Below are 18,900 nucleotides of genomic sequence, written 5' to 3' on the forward strand. Positions count from 1 at the left end.
GGTTGAAATTGAAAGGTCTGTTGAGGATTTTCAAACAATAAATCTAAGATTGCATAAAAATATAAATTTGACGAGTGTTTTAGTTAACAATGATAACATAACAAGTTATGTCATAGGATTAATTAAAAGACTTTTTTGAAGGTATTTTCTCAGAGTTTCATTTGTTATGTGAGGAGCTTAAATATTGAGCATTTAGGGGTATTATCCTCACACAATCACGTGTTTGATTTCTGACTGCCTTCAATTTTCGTATCATTTAGATTGTAGATTGACAACTGTTAGAATAGATAATAATTAATTGTTGATGTGTTAGTTTAAAATCAATGTATGTACTATCTTACAATGAGTTTTGCACGTACACATCAATAACAATCGCGCACGACACGTTGAATATAAGTAGTGTATAATATTTTGATTATTCTTGCACTCTCTTCTCTACTCCAACGAGTAATTAACCAGCACATTTTGGGAACCTAAATCCTCAACTTGAAAAGAAAAGTCTAAACATTCTTAATAATATCACACCACTTGGCTTAAGCCATCTCATATATCATGGAATCCAGATCCAAGAGTGAATTAACTTATTAGAAGAATGATAACTGTGACGCTAATTACGCAAAGCCTATCTTAATCTTTTACTTTTAGGATACTATATTGCAAGTGGGACGGACGGTGCTTCCCCTAGTTGTTCAATGTACAATGAAGGATTGCAGCCTGCAACGGGAGAGAGGTAGAGAGAGATGACGCGTACGGATTACCTCTCACCTTTCTAGGTTCGCTGTTTCTTTCTTCTGCTCTACTTTTCCTTTCCCTATTGGATTCTCTTTTTGACCCAACTTGAACTTGCTGCTTCCCAAGTCAATTGTTTTTAGTCTTATACATAGGCAGAAAAGAGAGGGAGTAAGATTTTCTCCTTTCTTAATTTCCTCCATTTTACTTGCTTCCTTTCATACTTTCCTCTTTGTTTTTCTCTCTTTATAAAGAAATCAACGAAAAATGTTGACGTTACTTAGTCTTAACCGTTCAAATAGAAGGAGTGAGGAGATAAAATGAGAGAGGAAATGGGAGAAGAGAGAATCCAAATACTATTATAAGAGCATGCATTTTTTGATACAAATAGTTTGTTGAGATGGTAGAGAATGAGGTAGTCTTTACACTAGCAAAGGGAATTACGAGAAGATTATTGGAATCATTTTTCATAGCATGTTTACTAATCAGTGATTAAAGTGAACACGAATTCGAGAACACGAATTCGAGCAAGCATGAACGGTGAATAAGAGTCATGACTACGAATCCCAGTCAACTGAGATGTTCTCTGAAGCTTTATGTTTGATGTGAACGATTGAGAAATTTAGACCATTTATTTTAATTTTTAAGGTCTTCATTAGCTCATCTTACTGATTCATCTCACACAAATCAAGAGTTTAAATCTCTCTCTTTTGAACGGCACAGATTTCTGAGTCCGCTGGTAGATAATCTCGATTCCATGTATGCAGTCCCATGATACCTACAAGAAAAGCTTTAATATTAATCATCTCTCTCTCTCTCTCTCTCTCGATTTTTAAGCAATTTGAAATTGGTGCATCGTATGCATGTGTACCTGCTATGTTTGACCATAGTCCTATTCACCCAAGCACATCTTTCATTCTTTGAATCCTTGCTTTGAGGCTAATTAATCACTATTTTTAATCTCTATTAACTATATAATTAAGCAACTAAATCTAGCAACTTGATTTACAATAATCCGTCCCACGCGGAGCCAGAGGCACAAGCACTATCCTTTCAGATCATCAGCCAGCTAAATTAAGCTAATTAATTAGCATGTAACCTCCCTGGATTAGCGGGTCTATCAATATATAATTAAGAAATATGATTTGCATTTGCTAAGAAGATGGATTTTGGATTGTCTCCGTCAGGAGCATCCGTATTCCAAGATTCTCTGAAATATGTTTTCCCGGCTAAATATTAGTTTAAGTTGTAGGTTAAGGATTTCTCATGGAAAAACAAGAAAGAATATCTCATGACATCCCCTAATTAACCTAAAAGATTTCTTCTTGAACTTGAAGGATCATGCTGGCCAACCCACTATTTCTTTTCTAACGAATATATTGATCACCATATAATTTAAGGTAAAACTTCCTACGTCCAACTACATGCATATCTCAAGTGTATGTTGAAGGGCTCGTTTAGTACTTAGAATTGAATTAGATTGAATACCTCATAAGATTTAATATTTGTTAAACTGGAAAATAAAGGTAGAGGTGAAGAATTATTCATTTTGCATGGATTTGGGAAGTTCGGAAGAAGTAAATTTCATTCGAGATTAGTTCATTTTTTTACTTGAACAAAATTTCTTAATTTCTTGCTTCAACATGGCTTGAATCTAATGAGTTATCCAATTTAATCGATTTCTAAACATCAAATGAGTCAAATATACTTACACCTATCAAAATTTGAACCTAAAACGTCTTACTGCTCTTTGCTCTTCCTTTTCCAACTTGGCCACCTACACGTTTAGGCCTTATTACAACATTTAATATGTTAATGTTTTTAACCTTAAAATTACCATGCATGTAAACAACTCATTTCACATCTCCTTACCTAAAATATTATGTTACAAGAACATTTTGTCAGCACATGGTGCGCGACTGTATCCCTAATGATGGTCAGTGGGTGCCCATATATCACTGTCATCACCAGCACAAGCACAATCACCACCATTCACCACCACATGTAACAAACTACACTCACATGAACCTCCATTTAACTAAATGTATGCTCATTAACCATTCCTATATCTAGGATCGTTGGTATACAGATCAAACATAATTTGACACGTATTAATTCATTTTTATGTTTTTAATAGGTTATTTATATATATTTTTTAATTTACAAATAAATAAAATGACTCGTTTACTATAAAGAAGCGTTATTTTATTCATGCACCTCAAATCATAGAAAAAGGCTAGATCATGTATTATTGGGCTGACCCATCTTTATCTTTAAAAATCTCAAATGAAGATGGCCCACATCCACTTTCAATGTTTGAATTTTGCACTAGTGTTTAAAGGAGTAACAAAACATGGTGCTTAAATGTCTTTGTCTTCTGTGTGTTGAAGAGAAGCAAGAGTGAAGAAATGTGGGGTCAGGAAATAATTTACATTGAACAAGTTTACTATTACGTTACTTTTCTCCTCAATAAAGCATATCATGTGTAAAGGTTTTTTCACATTATATTGTTTTAAAAATTGAGACGCTACAATAACAGTAAACTCGTTTTATATCAATCGCTATCGTAGGTTGGACTTTGTTTCATAAAAGAACACCATTACATAATTTACATTACATGGAAGCATACCACAAAATTTAAAAGGAGAAATTAGCAAGAGGTTCACACTTCACACATCCATTTTATTATTTTATTTATTCTGATTACACTTATTAAACGTGAAACATGGAACATGCATGACATAAAACATTGTATTTAGATTGATACTCAAACACATTAGTCCAAAGTCCTCAATTTTTTTTTGACTTGGCTCCATTTAAGTTGGCTCACGCAATTTCTTTCCTCCTTTTAGGCATCATCTAAAGTGTCTCGTCCGTGGTTAGGATTAATTTCGATTTCGTTCGGTTTGGTTCAACTATATAAAAAAAAATACCAATAAAAAAAATATTGGTTTATAGATTTTAAAGGTTTTCATTAAATTTAAGTCTTTAACGCATCGTATGATCGAAGTTTGATGATTTGTCTGTTTTTAGTTGAATTGTCTAATTAACGCATCGTATGATATTGGCGTTTATAATCAAAATAAAAATAAATAGGAAATGGGACTCCGCATTTTACGTTTGGCAAAGTGATGGCTTTCAAAATTGTGGATATTACGGACAAAGAGCATTAAGGTAGGACGAAATGTTGAAGAACGTGATGCCACCAAGGAAGCACTAGTGACATGTGGATGGACCAACCGTACATTGTTTTGACAAATAAATAAGGGCAAAAGTCTTAAAATTGGCCATTGTGACTTTAGGTAGTGTACCTTCAATTTTGTTAATTCTACCCATGCAATTTACTTTCACCATCTACTTAAGTAAATGTTCAATTTTTTGGATTTGACTACAGCACATACATTCACATGAATTAGTTGACCGTAAGATGGTGATTGTATTAAATACATATAAGTATTGTAGACAATCCCTCAATTTTAATCAATTAGTTTTTACTGCTAATCGCACTTAACCACCTGGATTAACGCTAGTGTCAGTCTTCGAGTTTTATTTTTTTCCGAAAAAACAAGAAAATGGTTATTAGCGCTCCAAAATAGGGAAGGAGTTGAAGACAACTATTTCAAGTGGTAATAACAATTTCCAAAAACAATAGCTGAGAAATAGTGTAAGGTAGCTATTGATAATTAAGCAAACCATGCAAAAAAGCAAGAGAGTTTTTTTAGTGTTTTCTTGGTCAATCATACAAACCCTCTTGCTCCCAAATATCGACGAGAAAATCGACCATTTCCTGTCATTTAAATTACAGAAATGGTCAGAATCAAAGAGGTTTGCTGAAGCATTAGCAATAGGTGTGGAGCCAAGTCAACTTACAGGAAGAGGGATCGGCTGGGGAAAAGGCTTGTTGGTACTGAGTAAGCTCTCGTAAGTGGCGTTCCAACTACAAAAACACAGTAATCCAATCATCAGCGTAAAATTGACAATTCAATTGCCAGGAATAAAAACTTGCACAAGCAGCAACTGCGTGCCGATCCAATGTGCAAACAAGAGAGAGCTAAGATCAAGTGAAGACGAGTAAGCGGTGAAGTTGGAAATCAGGGCACCTATTTCTACATGCTTGGAAGTGTCGGTTCATACTTTAAGCGTTTAGGTTGACCAGTTCGGAGATGATTTAATGAATATCCGCAAGAGCCAAGAGGTGCAAGGAATAAAAATTTCACCTTATTCTAGGTTCTCGAAGTTGCTTCTGGCGTTGAGGCTGTTTATTTGCAAGCCACTGATTCCTTGTCTGGTTCCAGAGTAAAAGACCTGAATCCATTTAAATTTTGAACATTAAAAATTTAGTTTGACAGAACAATTTGATTTAGAGGCATGGTAAAACAATAATATGATTCCGGACAAATAGTAAAGCCACAGTTTCAGAAAAGCACTGCAAAAACTATCATCCATTGCTCTCACTTTGCTGGTCTAAAATATTGCAGCTTGATAATATGGCAACAGCAACACCAGGCCAAACTTCTATTTTTCTCAAAGATAGCTAAGATCAATCAAAGAATGATGACATAAAAAAATAAAATAAAATGGTTATGCGATCAAACTTTCGTGAATATCCACCCGCTGTCTTCTCTTTTGTTGTTGAAGATAAATAAAACGTGCATGGATATCAGTGAGACATGGCATGCCCACAAAAATTACATTGAAGAGAAAGAGACACAGAGAGAACTTGCCATGATTTACAAATGCAGTTGTATTGCTTGTGCTGCCAGTAGTACTGTGGGAATCAAGGGGATTTGAAGTGCTAACAGATGAGATGCTGTCCTCCATTTCAGTAGTGCTAGTACACCAGAAATCCTCTGATATGCTATTTTTTCTCACTGATCGACCTTGAATTCTCAGTCTGTTTGATGGCTCATCAACTGGAATATGTATACGGGGTTGGCTACAGCATCCAAGACAGCCTCTGCTCTGTTACAAATTAGGTTGAAGTAACCACAAAAAATGATTAGTGCCACAACTATCAATTTCATTTAAGATACAAAAGTTCATGCCAAACTGTAACGAGTAAAAGGAAATTGAAAATTAATACTACAGGGGCATATAATCGGCATACAAAAAATCTTCGGAATCTCTCTAAGCCTCCACACCCCAGAAACAAAGAAATAAGGAAACAGTTGAAACGCAGATGCATACATATCAACATGATTTAAAACTGTAGAATCCTCCAATTAATGAAACTTCCACCCATAATCAAATCTGGCTTTCTTTTTCAGGTAAACTAGACAGAACCTTACAAAAGAAAATGATGCAAGCTCCTCAGCATGCACTCTCACAGAAAAAAGGTTTGCATTGCTGTCAAAGGCAATTCATAGTCTGCATAAGAAAAAATATAAAGCGACCATTCAACAATAATGGACGGCCATGCATGAATTTAGATCCGTCATTATCCATAAAGCTAAAATATCACTGCACTGGTACCGAATTCAACCATTGCAACAATGAAGCCTTGTAACTAAAGTTATTAAACTCAAACATGAGAAAATAACTTAGCCACTCAAACTCACGCCACCAGATCCAAGTTCAACAAACGGCACTGACAATCCAATTACGAAAAACTCTTATAACAACACAAGGCATTATCATTCCCTGGAGTAGAAATTCATTACAAATAAATTGTTTACATATGAAAAAGAACAAACATGCATCCCTTACTCTGAAAAGAGCCTTGCATTTCGTATTGATTTTCTCCATAACTACAACCACAAAAGATCGAAAACAAGCACCGGAAAACACAAAAAATGAACAGCACGGTTTCTTCTCAAAGCATCTCTCTGTCTGAGACCAAAAACAACACCCAGAATACATATTTCCTATAGAAATCCATGCGAAGGGAAACCCCTAAGAATATACTTACCAAATGCCTAAGGCTTGAAGCAAAGAATGTGAAATAAAAAAGCTAGAAACACATTTCCAAGTTCACTCACTCTCAGGATCGCTTAACGAACAAGTAAACCAAAGTACAAAGATTCTAAAACAAAGTTAAAGGAAAAAGCTTGAGCTACAGAAGAAACATAAAGTCCCTGTTTGGTCATCCAGAAAACTAAGGGGGAAAACGAAGTAAAAACAGCAAATTTTCACTTTTAAATCTTCTTCTTTTTTTCCTGTGATGTCAGCATCCCAGAAAGAGCAAAATCAATTTTACTACACCAAGGAGTTGCATATCTCAGATTTCAATTTCAAGAGTCAATACTTGGAAAAACAAATCTCATCTGACATGTGAAGTCTCACTTTAATGATTCTTCCCTCATTCTCTCAATAACCAGACAATTAGAGCAGAATGCCTATGTTTGGTTGCTGGGAAAATCAACATAAACAATCCAAAGTTTTCAACTTTTCTTCATTTTCCTTAATTTTCTCAGGAAACAAACAGAACCCACAACCTTTTTTCTCCAAAAAATAACAGAAAGAAAGAGAAACTCACCCCACGCATGTGAAAATGGCAGAGACCCAAGAGGGGAGATATCTACAGCTTTTCATCTAGAAGCGGCCAAGCTCAAACTTTTCCACCAAAATCCTGAATCCACGAAGGAGAGAAACAAACCTCACGATCCTGCATAATCCCATACGGATACTGCGTTTGACAGATGGATACGGGTATCCGACGGTTTAGAAGCGGGTATCAGACGGTATGGATACGTGGAAGAAAACCTCGCGACGGAGATGACGCAATGTGGTGGAAGGAGGCCTCGCGAAGAAGACGACCCGATCTGGTGGAAGGAGGCTTTGCGAAGAAACATGACTGCTATACGTCGACATGCCGTTTGTTTGTTTCAGCAGAGAAAACGACACCACATATTTTTATTAATTATTTTTAGTGTTTAAATGGGAATAAAGCCCGAAATTACATAGCCCACCGACTCTATACCACTACCACCCTTTCTTTTTGAGAGTTTGAATTATATAAATTTATATTTGGGTAATTAATTTTTTTTATTGTTGTTTATAAAATATATTTATTATATAAATTTTTGTATCCAACTGTATCATGTCTTCATTTTTAGAAATTCAATGTATTCTCGTTTTAGATTGTGTTGTATTCTCGTGTCCGTGTCTATGCATCCTACATCCTAGCCCACAATTTTCCAACAAAAAAACAAAAAAAAGATTGACCCACAATTTAATGTTAGCAAAATTCACATGCAACCTAAGATCCATGTTTCTATTTGATTCCAGGGAAGAAAAATACATTAAAATCATAAAAAAGAAAAATGATTCCAACCGCAATAAATAAAAAGAAACCTTTTATTTTGCAATTGTTAATTTAATTTAATTATAATGAACCTGAAAGATAGCATAGTTGGATTGGAAATTGGGTATATCATATGTGTTAGGTCCTTCTCTCCTTAATGGAACAGATGGCCCTCTGGTTGGCTTCTGATTCAACCGAAGGGGCACCCCTTGTTCTTCTTCAACTCTTTCCCCTTCTCTTTTCTTTATTTTTTTCTTTCTTTTCTTAATATTTTTATGCGTCCTTGTCAAATGTGAGTAGGGAGTGAAATTCTTGGATTGTGTTGTGATGGATTCCATCAATCATGTTATCATCATCCAATTAGTGTTCTTTGGAAAGAGAATCTCTTATACTAAGGTCATCGGATCAAGTGATCTAAGTCTTTGAAATTTTATTAAATGATAAAAAATTATCACACATTTTCTCAAAGATCAAAACAGGTGGACCATTGGATGAAATTTCAAAAACCCGAATCACTTGATCCGATAATCTTGATGGAAAGAGACCGGGAGCCATGTTCTTTTGCATCATTTGCTGTAATTTTTTTTAGATGACACTTGTTATTGGATATGGGGTAAAAGGACTCAATTATCTGATTGCTGTGGGCATATGAAGTGTATTCTGAAGTTCTGGTCTGATTTGGGTGAATCAGAATATTGACATAAAAATTGAAATGGATAAGGCAAAACAAGGTGTCAACTAATTTACAATTATGTATGCAACATGAAAAGCACCTCTCAAATTTATCACTTTTAACACTAAACCAAGAGAAAGAAAAAAACACTAAACCAAGAGCAGCAAGTAAAAAAATTGAGAAGATGTTATGATTTGTGCTTCCACCAAGTTGGCAGTGTGACGTTTGGCACAATACCAAATTCCTATACAAGAAGTTATCTTCACGAATATAAAGAACAGGGAATTTTCACTCTATTATTTTGTGTGCCCTTTTTTTGGTTTTAATCTTTAATCTTTGATTTGTTTAATCCATACTATAAAAATAAATTATAGTGCAGAAGGGGTGCGCAAAAGTAATTTCCCTAAAATAAAGAGAACTTTAACGAAAAGCTCTCGATACTGTTCACTTTAACGAAAAATCACATTTTTACACTAAAAAGTCAATCATGTTACTATTCACTTTACCCTTTATTTTATCCTTATCGTTAAAACTCAAAGTTTTCAAGTCATTTTCATTAGTTTTCCTTAAAACAAATAGCTTCTGCCAGTTATGTCTTTCTTGGTGAGGTCAGATGGGGAAATTCCATTGCATTATGGGCAGAGGAACTAAAAGAGAAAAAAAAAAAGAAAAAAAAAAAAAGGCAAATGCAATATCACAGTTGATGGACATTAAACTTTTATTTGGATATTATTTGCATACGTTTTTGTACACGAACTTGCTAGTAACTAGTAGGAATTTACATTCGAATTATTCAACTAGGAACTACACTTTTAGAGGAAACACAACATCTAAGTGGTGAGGATTGGAGGAAGGTAGTCAGATTTGGTGCCGAAAACACGAGCCTTGGTATCGGGAAAATATTCGAAGCCAGGCAGTGTTGTTAGAGCTCCATTATTGCTTACCACAATGGGGTAGTGGAGAAGGTGACCTGGAATGTCACAAATCGTGTCGCTCGAGTAAAATTCCCAGTTCCTTTCGGCAATCTGGTTCACTCTTCGGATGCATTCCAAAGATTCTGGATGCAAGAAGGAGTTGTCAACCACTTTGAGGTGCTCATACCATAGTGCTAGCCTGAAAGCATAGATCTGGCCCCTGGCTGGGATTGTCGAAGCTAAATGGTTAGGTTGGAATGCTCCTATAGCAATCTCAGAGTCCCTTGCCCCATCCATTGACCTTTGGTTTATGTTGGCAGATCCAATGATTATGTATTCATCATCAACTAAAACAAGACATATGTTAGAAAAATTACTTTAATCAATATTGGAACATAATGACTAGTAATCTGTACGAGGTATCTAACATGTTACGTTGCTAAGCCGTGATTCAAGACCATAAATTCTGATGTGCTATAACATGTTACTAGACTACGAATTAGGACTGTTCATTCTAACATGCTAGTTCTAATGGAAATATGCGGTTATGAGTCACTTACCTATCATCATTTTTGAATGCACGTAAATCATGAAACGCCGGGCCTTTTGAGCTCTTTTGTAATCGGTGTCTGGCTCTGGAGTCTCGGGAGGTTTATATTCTCCATCCATCTCCAACTCCCGGTTGCCGAGGCAGAAGAATGTGAGATAATCCTCAGGGTTTGCATTTGAGCCCTTTTTCTGAAGGGCTTCTGAGATATCAGTGTACATCATCTCCATTGTCCTTCTTTGCCAATCCAATATAGCCTGAACAGAAGCACTCTCAGGCATACCTTCTGGCCACATTGGGACAACAATGTAGACGCTGAACCTCTCTCCGACTTCAATTTTGCTAACAATCTTCAGCGAAAGCTCCTTCGGTATAAGGTGTAAAGCATTGATATCCTCATCTCTAATGTCTTTTGATCTCCATCCAAATGAACTTCCAAGAAAATACTGATTCTCAATGTAAATGAAGTTTTTGGCTCGCCGGATGGCATGGATATACGCGTCTTGAATGCTTCGGTCGATGATGTTATTCTTCCCACTCACAAGTCCTATTTGTGTTGCTTCAAGAGGCTTTTCAGGAAAGCCAAAAGCAGCCCCATTGTCAATGGACCTGAATAGTTGAACGTTCCATGATTCGTCGTCGTTTGAAAACACATCTTGTAAAGGGTGAACTGTGATTTCTTCAAGTTTGCCTATTGGAATTAAAAACTTCTCTCCAACCTGTTTTTTCCACCTCTGCTCAAAGTTGTATAAGACATCCCAAGCAACCGGCCCTTCCAGTTTACAATGAATGTCATGCCAGGGCTCCCTTGGACCACCTTTCCTAATTGAAGAGCCTGCAAAGTTGGGCTGATGGAAATCATTCTGGTGGGTTGTACCCAGGGTTGCAAACAAGGGATGTTCTTGAGTATCATATCTTCCATCACAAAGATCAATGCCTCCGACAAAGCTCACAATCCTCCTCTTTTGTGATCCTCTGCCTGATATCTCACTGTCCACCACAATCGTTTTTTGATGGTGAGTAAACATTGTGGCAGTCTGAAAACCCTGAATAATGCTTTTCCCTACATCAGGGTTCCGAGGGCATAAGAAGCAATGCACTTTTGTGTTTCGAAAATATTCTTCGGTTTCTTGATCATGAGTTGTCATCAAACCATCCTTCTTCAGCTCCTCAATAGAAGTTCTATCATCCCAAACAAGCAAAAGAACCAAAACGCCCTCATCAGCCTTCCTCTTAAGAAGCTGCCCTAGTGTAATGTCATCTTTTCGCCTTCTTGGGTCCCTTAACAAGGTTATTTTAGTGTACACAGACCATCCAGTTATGTAAATAAAGTACCTTGCATTAGTGATTGCATCAAAGACGTCCTCCCAACATCTTTGCGGCTCATATAATCCGCCTAGGGGCATAGGAATATGAGGATTAAATTCATCTGCAATGTGCGAATCTTGGTATAGAGTAACCCTACAACCCTGCCTTTGATTGAAAAACGTCCTTGGAACACCTTCATACTCAGGGTTTGTAATCCCAAGTGACCAGTGAAAATCTTCTGCAACACTGGAAAATTGTAACCTGACATGAATTCTAGAATTACCATTGATGGGATTGTGATCTTCATCCAAAATTTCAACCCATCTTTTCGCCCCATAACTCTTGAGTATCTCCTCAACTGGTATATATGCTCTTCCAATTAGGGTTGCCCCAATGAGATCATCATCTTTGACAGTGAATATAATGTGTGAGATGTTGTGGGCACAGTAGATGTGAAATTCTTCCCCCCATTTCGGATTGTTTGGATCATTTACCATTCGCGTCCGCCCGACCCTCGCCTTGTCTAGATCAATTGTTGCATAGAGTTTGGATCCAACAATCTATATACAAAATGTACATGGTAAATGTCAGAGTGAATTATGCAGAAAAGTATTAGTTTTGGAGGAAAATGAACTTGATATAAATATATTTGGCAAAGGATGTATAATATACCTGCTGGGGTCGGCAAAACACTAACTTCTTGATTTGAGTTGCAAACCTTTTGGGTGACTTTGGTGCACCCACAATGTCAAAAGTAAAGGAAGAAAAAATATCAGGTAAAAACACTTGAGCAAAAGAGAAATTAAGCATTCAAATACGGTCAAAAGTTTGAAATATGAGACATTATGCATGGTATTCCAGTACAATTCGTGGAAACAAAAGTTACAGTTCACCAGATTAATTTGCATGGCTATTTTACTCATAAAAGATGCACCAATTTTTGTAGCAGAGGATTTGCAGGTAACCAAAAAAAAAAAAAAAAAAAAAAAAAAAACAGCATAAGAAAGTATAAGAAAGATTATGAAGGCAAAGTCACTCATTCACAGGACATCTCTTTATCTTGTATGGGATGAAGAGGATTTAAAGTTAAGAAAGTTTTGGAGAAACAAAATTTGACACATTCTTGGAGGCATTATAATATGTTTGGTACAACTTGGGGATAATGACTTTATAGTTTAGTCAAGGATCAAAAGCTTTTCTCAACAAATATTTCATACATATTATGTTGAAAGTATAAATCTTAGATTGGAAAAAGAAGGGATTTTGCATGTACTTATAAGATAAGGTAGTTTATGTGTAAAATCCAACGGCTACACGTACACTACGTCTTCCGATTTATGTTGTCCACATAAGATGACGTGTTAATAATGAATCTCACATCAATAGAAAAAGAGAAAACTTGAAATCATCAAATTTGCATAATATTGTTTTAAAGAAGTGCTTTGAAAAGTCATTTGGGTTTTATTGTGACACCTCGTTCTACAACTTTGCAACTATATCATACCAACAAAAATGAAATTATTTACAACCATATCAATTTTTACCCCTTTACATGATTTTGAGGGGAAAAAAATAGAAAAAGTAGAAAAGAGGCAATTTTCCTTGGTCGGTTTATACTTTGTTTCCCGCATAACCACTTCTTCTGCATTATAACAACATCATACAACAAAAAAGTGACATCCAAATTAACTAGCTCAAATAAATGATGTACAGAATTAAAAGGTTTCGGTTCAATCGTACTGAAAAAACAAGGTACCTTGCACAACAAGTTGAACCCGCATCCAGTGTCCAGCCTATCAACTTCATATATTGTTGCATTAAGCATCCCATGAAGCAGACTTGGCATTGTATTTATTAACTTCCGTGACTAAAACTCTTTTGGGAATTGCTCGCCTGCAACAAAACATAGAGGTGAAGCATATGCATGTATATATACATACATGCATAAAAGAATACTATATAGCTTCAAGGAAGAGTTAAAGCAACATAAATTGAACAAACTTCTAGGGATTTTATTTTATGGGGCAAAACTTTAACGAATGTATATGATATATATATATATATATATATATATATATATATATATATATATAGGAATCCTTTAACAAGAGGGATCCCCGGATACCTTCTTAACCGTTGGATTTGACTATAATGAAATTGTGTGTATAAAGACGTGGGAGGTGTGTATGGTATTGTACAAAAGCTACTTTGTTGGGGAGAGATTTGAAGAGGTTTTGGAATAAATGATATACATATAGAAAGAGGGAGGTAGGGGGAGGATCTCAGTGAGTTTGTCTATGAAGGAAGGGATATATCTGCATAAAATTCAAGCTAGAATAAGTTCCTTCTTTGCTTCCAAGATGCCTATTGTGCACCTTCCAAGTCATTTGGTGAAGATTATGTAAACCAATGTACTTTATGTACAAACCAATTTAATGTATTAATTTATTATGGAATATGCCAATGTAACACATTTTTTTAAGCCTGTACTAGTGGTTAACGTCATTTTAATTTACTTTACAAAAGAAAATGAAGCAAAAAACGTTTTGGGCTAAAAATTAGATTCGGGCCCAGAAATACAGAAGAATACCAAATTGGTGCGATACCATTATTATATCATGCAGACTTAAATTCTATGGTATACCGAAATTTTGGTATTGCCGTGTCAAAAGTTTGATATGGTAATTTGTATAAAGGTTTGGGTACAATAATCATATCGAACCCACTCTTAAATTTACTAACTACTTGGTGCTTGAGTGCTAATGTAAAAATGTCTCTACCAATTTATAAATGGACAAATTTAATCGATTGGTTTTACGAGACGGACAAGGATTGTTTGCCCTCTCACTTTTGGTGCCCTCTCGTGCTCTCTTGTTTATGTAGTTACGGTTAAACTACGTCAACATTTTATATTACTATTCATTTTTGTCTTATTATCTCTATAAAAAATTTATATAAAATGTTAACATGATTTAACCGTGATCATACAAAATAAAAGAATATGAAAAGACATCGAAAATAAGAGAGCAGACAATCCTTATCCTTATGAGACGACAATTTATTCTGTGTTGGAAAGAGTAAAAAGAAAGTCAATGGGAGTTAGTCAATGGCGAAGAAAACTTAATCCTAAACCTTTGATGAGAGAGATCCGGACCACATCCTCTTCCACCAAACCCTAGTTCTTGGTATCTCACAACTCTCACAATGTTTCAAAGTGTTTCTCTTGTATTTCATTTACAAAAAAGAAAACCCTGAAATCCTATCTACAAGTATAGGTTTTAGGGTACAAAGGAATCCTTCTAAGTAAGCCGATACCCTCCTAAAAGAGGAATAGGATTCTCTCTCCTTCAATTTCCCTCTCCTTCCCTCCCCGCATCTCACACTCTCCACTCCTTCTCTCTATCTCTCTCTATAAAAAATGTCAACACAATATGTTGATGTGACTTAATCATGATCGTTCAAATAGGTGATGAGAGAAGAGTAGGGAAAAAAAGAAAGAAGATAATCCTACTCTCCCGAAATAAGAGTTAAAAAAAAAAATAAAAAAAAATAAAAAAAAAAACTAAATCACGAATCGGATAGGTCGTCTAGCTGTCACGACACATCGCCCAGCACCAATAAACACGCAAGAAGTCTCTGCCTGGATCCGACAAGTAGGCAGGCCGATCAATCCTACAATATTCTACACTTGCTTCCCTCTCGAGTTGCTACTTGCTATTCCAATACTGAATGCATCTGCATGTCTAAAGCTTTCAAGAACCTTTTGCAACAATTAGATGGCGAGCCAACTTGACAACAACTTGACAACAACTTGACAACAACATCCTTTCATTTATTTAGTCCGGAAGATAGTGTTAAGCCAAACATGGAAAAGGGGATCAATAATTCAAGCCACGCTACATGATAAACTGAAAATAGGTCGAAAATTCAAAGCCAAACAATAAATTTGGACGCTAAAAGGTCAATAATTTAGAGACCCTTGTGGTCCTAGAAGAGTAAACAACCAATCCAGAGTCCACAAGTCTTTTGAGTCAACCCCTAACCAAACACCTTAATGCCCATCCGAGGAAAAAGAAAAGGTCTTCAGAGCACTTCCAGTGTTGGTAGGCTTCCTAGGGCAACTGCCTATTGCATCCCCTTTAGTGAATAGTAACTGCTTTTAGTGAACAGTAATTACTTTTTGCATCTTCACCCCTAAATTGAATAGTCATAGCAATAGACAATAAAATATTAGTATTTTTTATTTTATAAAATATTAGTATTTTTTTATTTTATAAAATAATAAAAAATAATTTTATTTGTAATTTCGGATATAATTTTTAATCAGTCTCGTTGTACCAAGTGTCATTAAGTTGAAGATAATGAAAAGATATTTATAGAAAAATTAAATCTTTTTTTTTTTTTTTTGTTAATTTTTTACATTTTTTTTTTAATTTTATGCCTCGATGACGAAAAAGTGCACATAACCGTATACAAAACCCCGCTCATATTGTGAGAAAAGAGACATTGTATATACTTGCTGTGAGCAAAAATTTCTAAACATTGAGTTTTGTATTGTATTAATAAACCCTTTGATGGGTTTGATCAACATGATTTTTAAAGAAATCCTGGTCCTAAAAGAATAGTATAATCCTAAAAAAAAATCTAAATCGACCTAAGCATCCAAGGAAAAAAAAAAAAAATCTTCAATATGCAACATATAAACGAAAAACTTATCGCCCATGAAAGTATTACAATGCTCTTATTGTGAGAAAGACAGTCGCATATACTCGCTATGCCCAAAAATTTCCCAAAAAGTTTGATGTTAATCGTCGGATTAAGAAACCCTAGGCTAATTTGATTAGAGATTAAGAAACCCTAGGCTAATTTGATTAGAGTAAACAAAATATGATTTTTTTTTATTTTTTATTTTTTAATATTTTATTTCTGTTGGTAAGAAATAGTAAATGCAATTTCTTTTTGGCCGGGAGAGGGAGAAAGGATCATATCATGACGCTCATTTCCTTTTGTTCCAGTTGTCAAGAACCTGAGGGTGTTTATAATGGCTGTGCAGGTGAATGACTTTATTACTCACACTCTCTCCCTCTTTACTACGTTAGACTGTCCGACCTAGCAAGCCACCGACAGTCCTTATAAATGCCTGTACTCTTCCCTCATCACTCTAAAATCTCATATCTCAAAAACTCTCTGTGGACATTTCTCAAAAATCATAAAAACATGGTACAAACAAGGAAGTTCAGAGGAGTCAGGCAGCGCCAGTGGGGCTCTTGGGTGTCAGAAATTCGCCACCCATTACTGTAAGTCCACCATACTCTCACATTCTTCCATTTAATACTTCATCCACCCCCCATTTCATCATTTTTAACTCCAAACACTAACAGTCGGATGGTAACATGTCAGACTGTCTGACAAGAAAGAATCTAGTAACATAACATGTTAGATTAACTGCGCTACTCGATCACCATGCTATTGAAATGATTCTTACTTTCTCTATTGTTTTTTTTTTATTTTTTTTATTTTTTATGTGTTGTTGTTGATGGTTTTAGGAAGAGGAGGGTGTGGCTTGGGACATTTGAGACAGCAGAGGCAGCAGCAAGAGCATATGACCAAGCAGCAATTTTGATGAACGGACAGAATGCCAAGACCAATTTTCCGATATCAAACAACAATTCCGACCAAGAAACGAAACCTGCCACCGACCAAAACACTCCATGGTCTCCGAAAGCACTTTCCGAGCTGCTCAGCGCCAAGCTCAGGAAATGCTGCAAAGACCCATCTCCCTCCCTCACTTGCCTGAGACTCGACAATGACAATTCCGACATTGGGGTCTGGCAGAAGCGCCCTGCTGGATCGCGGGCGAGCTCCAATTGGGTCATGAGGATTGAGCTTGGGAAGAAGAAGAAGCAGAGTTCTGATCATGATCATCAAGAGGAATCACTGTCGTCCTTGACGTCATCGTCAAGTTCATCGTCAATGGTGGGGTTGATTGAGGGTGGAATGAGTGAGGCAGATCAGGATGAAGAGGATAAACTTGCAATGCAGATGATAGAGGAGTTGCTGAATTGGAATTATCAAATGCCTTCAGCCACAAGTAATGTTCACGAAGGAAATAATATTTAAGGGGAATTCTATATGCCGGAATTCTTAACCGTTAAGTTCTTGATAAAAAACAATAATTGGAATTTAACAGTTGAAAATTTCGAAGTACAGTAGAAATATCGATAGATATTACCAACCAGCTGAGCTGCTTGAATTCCTAGTGTTATTAGTCCTCGAAGTAGGGAGGCAGTTAAGTGCTCAATTTGCAGCTACGTACAGTAGTTAATTAAATCATAAAATGCCACCACACTGTTGTTTTGTGATTGGTGAACAAATTGTAGAAAGATTTGTAGATATTTGTGAATTCTGTGTGTTTGGTTGTAGCAATACTTGGTTAATTTCAGTATTTGTATAAACTACATCTATATATTAACTCGAACGATATTATATTACTCTAAAGAAGTTACTAAAAAGTGGTTTGGGCAACAAGCGAGCATGCCGACGGTTCCAAATACTAGGAACCGAAATCAAACCGTTATTTTAACTTTTGGTCTGATTTCAAACCGATGGAAACCATTTCAAAATCGTAAAAATTAACCGTTCAATAGAGTTCGGTTCAATCTGTATTTCTGTTTGGTTTTCGATCCCAAATGCCCAACCCTACATTATTATATGCACATAAATAAATCCTGCCTAATCGGAAAACTCAAGAAAGAAGAAATCACAAAGCACACAACTTGTTTCATAGAAAGAATAATTGAACTTTGACTTTGTCCAGTACATTTCAATTAAAACCCTAAAAATGATTCAATTGCTTCAAAAGATGAGAAAAGAATTGTGAAGATTGTTCTCTGGTTGTACTTACAGACAAATGCAGAAATAGAAACACAGTAAAAATAATTTGGCACATGAATGAACTGATGATTTCCATATATAGGCTAAATCTAAATTTGGTGTATAAAGCATCTCTACTATCTGTTTGAAAAAAATGAGATTCACATGTATTGGTGGACTCTATCAAAGATGTGATACAAATCTGATACGAAAATAATATTAATTATGCTTAATTATTTGAAAATAACATCTGTTTAAGCAGTGTTAACATCACATAGCCATCATGTTTTTTGTTTCAACATCAACTTAGAATTTCTAATGTGATTGACAAGCACATATACCACATGCTTGGACAATTTTAGATTTCTGCCGCAGAATATCTGAAGAGTTATTTTACTGTAAAACATATTTGTCTTCACAAAAAAAAAAAAAAAAAAGCTCTAGCGGTAAATCCATTAGAGCCGAAATTCTGGAGTTTTTAGTTCCCTTGGGTAAAAGGTTGTGTTTAACAAAGATTTACGAGGAAGGAGACATCGAAAACACGAGTGCAAAGAGATATGCTCATCATGTTGTGAATGACGAATACAATACCCGAGTTTCATAATTCAAATGA

The 18,900-nt window shown here is 35.6% G+C and overlaps 3 protein-coding genes across 7 annotated transcripts; 1 reads left to right on the forward strand and 2 right to left on the reverse strand.

Moving 5' to 3' along the window:
• Positions 1–4,333: 4,333 nt before the first annotated feature.
• Positions 4,334–7,556, reverse strand: LOC137709354 (uncharacterized). 4 transcript variants are annotated; one of them, XM_088684881.1, is made up of 6 exons: positions 7,205–7,556; positions 6,018–6,096; positions 5,454–5,686; positions 4,947–5,034; positions 4,600–4,666; positions 4,334–4,516 (listed from the first exon to the last, which is right to left on the reverse strand). In XM_088684881.1, exons 2-6 carry the CDS (start codon positions 6,044–6,046, stop codon positions 4,463–4,465), a joined length of 471 nt encoding a protein of 156 aa, XP_088541007.1. In that variant the 5' UTR covers positions 6,047–6,096; positions 7,205–7,556; the 3' UTR covers positions 4,334–4,462. The 4 variants fall into 4 exon arrangements, with proteins under 4 accessions (XP_088541007.1, XP_068304553.2, XP_088541006.1 ...); XM_068448452.2 differs by lacking the exon at positions 6,018–6,096 and having other exon boundaries at positions 5,454–5,691; positions 7,205–7,545; XM_088684880.1 differs by lacking the exon at positions 6,018–6,096 and having other exon boundaries at positions 7,205–7,543.
• Positions 7,557–9,345: 1,789 nt separating this feature from the next.
• Positions 9,346–13,625, reverse strand: LOC137717014 (phospholipase D alpha 1). Of its 2 annotated transcripts, none has more exons than XM_088686772.1 (5): positions 13,540–13,625; positions 13,171–13,307; positions 12,087–12,143; positions 10,120–11,974; positions 9,346–9,906 (listed from the first exon to the last, which is right to left on the reverse strand). In XM_088686772.1, the coding sequence occupies exons 2-5, from the start codon at positions 13,258–13,260 to the stop codon at positions 9,476–9,478; spliced, it is 2,433 nt and encodes an 810-aa protein (XP_088542898.1). In that variant the 5' UTR covers positions 13,261–13,307; positions 13,540–13,625; the 3' UTR covers positions 9,346–9,475. The 2 variants fall into 2 exon arrangements, with proteins under 2 accessions (XP_088542898.1, XP_088542899.1); XM_088686773.1 differs by having other exon boundaries at positions 13,588–13,621.
• Positions 13,626–16,436: 2,811 nt separating this feature from the next.
• On the forward strand, positions 16,437–17,840 carry LOC137715992 (ethylene-responsive transcription factor SHINE 2-like). Its single transcript, XM_068455382.2, has 2 exons — positions 16,437–16,711; positions 16,961–17,840. The coding sequence occupies exons 1-2, from the start codon at positions 16,551–16,553 to the stop codon at positions 17,532–17,534; spliced, it is 735 nt and encodes a 244-aa protein (XP_068311483.2). The 5' UTR covers positions 16,437–16,550; the 3' UTR covers positions 17,535–17,840.
• The last annotated feature ends 1,060 nt before the right edge of the window (positions 17,841–18,900 follow it).

The sequence above is a fragment of the Pyrus communis genome, chromosome 15, assembly GCF_041283825.1.
Source record: "Pyrus communis isolate YQ-2024b chromosome 15, ASM4128382v1, whole genome shotgun sequence".
Classification (NCBI taxonomy): Eukaryota; Viridiplantae; Streptophyta; class Magnoliopsida; order Rosales; family Rosaceae; genus Pyrus; species Pyrus communis.

What these genes read in the sequence shown, in the direction of transcription:
- LOC137709354 (XM_088684879.1), bottom strand. Translation starts at nt 6,588, where the DNA reads ATGTATTCTGGGTGTTGTTTTTGGTCTCAGACAGAGAGATGCTTTGAG. An exon ending in CTTCGAGAACCTAGAATAAG is followed by an intron (nt 4,667 to 4,946) that starts GTGAAATTTTTA and finishes GTGTTTTTGTAG; the next exon opens with TTGGAACGCCACTTACGAGA. An exon ending in CCCAGCCGATCCCTCTTCCT is followed by an intron (nt 4,517 to 4,599) that starts GTAAGTTGACTT and finishes TTTAAATGACAG; the next exon opens with GAAATGGTCGATTTTCTCGT.
- LOC137717014 (XM_088686772.1), bottom strand. Translation starts at nt 13,260, where the DNA reads ATGCCAAGTCTGCTTCATGGGATGCTTAATGCAACAATATATGAAGTT. An exon ending in GGTTCAACTTGTTGTGCAAG is followed by an intron (nt 12,144 to 13,170) that starts GTACCTTGTTTT and finishes GGTGCACCAAAG; the next exon opens with TCACCCAAAAGGTTTGCAAC. An exon ending in GCATTCAAAAATGATGATAG is followed by an intron (nt 9,907 to 10,119) that starts GTAAGTGACTCA and finishes GTCTTGTTTTAG; the next exon opens with TTGATGATGAATACATAATC.
- LOC137715992 (XM_068455382.2), top strand. Translation starts at nt 16,551, where the DNA reads ATGCCTGTACTCTTCCCTCATCACTCTAAAATCTCATATCTCAAAAAC. An exon ending in GAAATTCGCCACCCATTACT is followed by an intron (nt 16,712 to 16,960) that starts GTAAGTCCACCA and finishes TGATGGTTTTAG; the next exon opens with GAAGAGGAGGGTGTGGCTTG.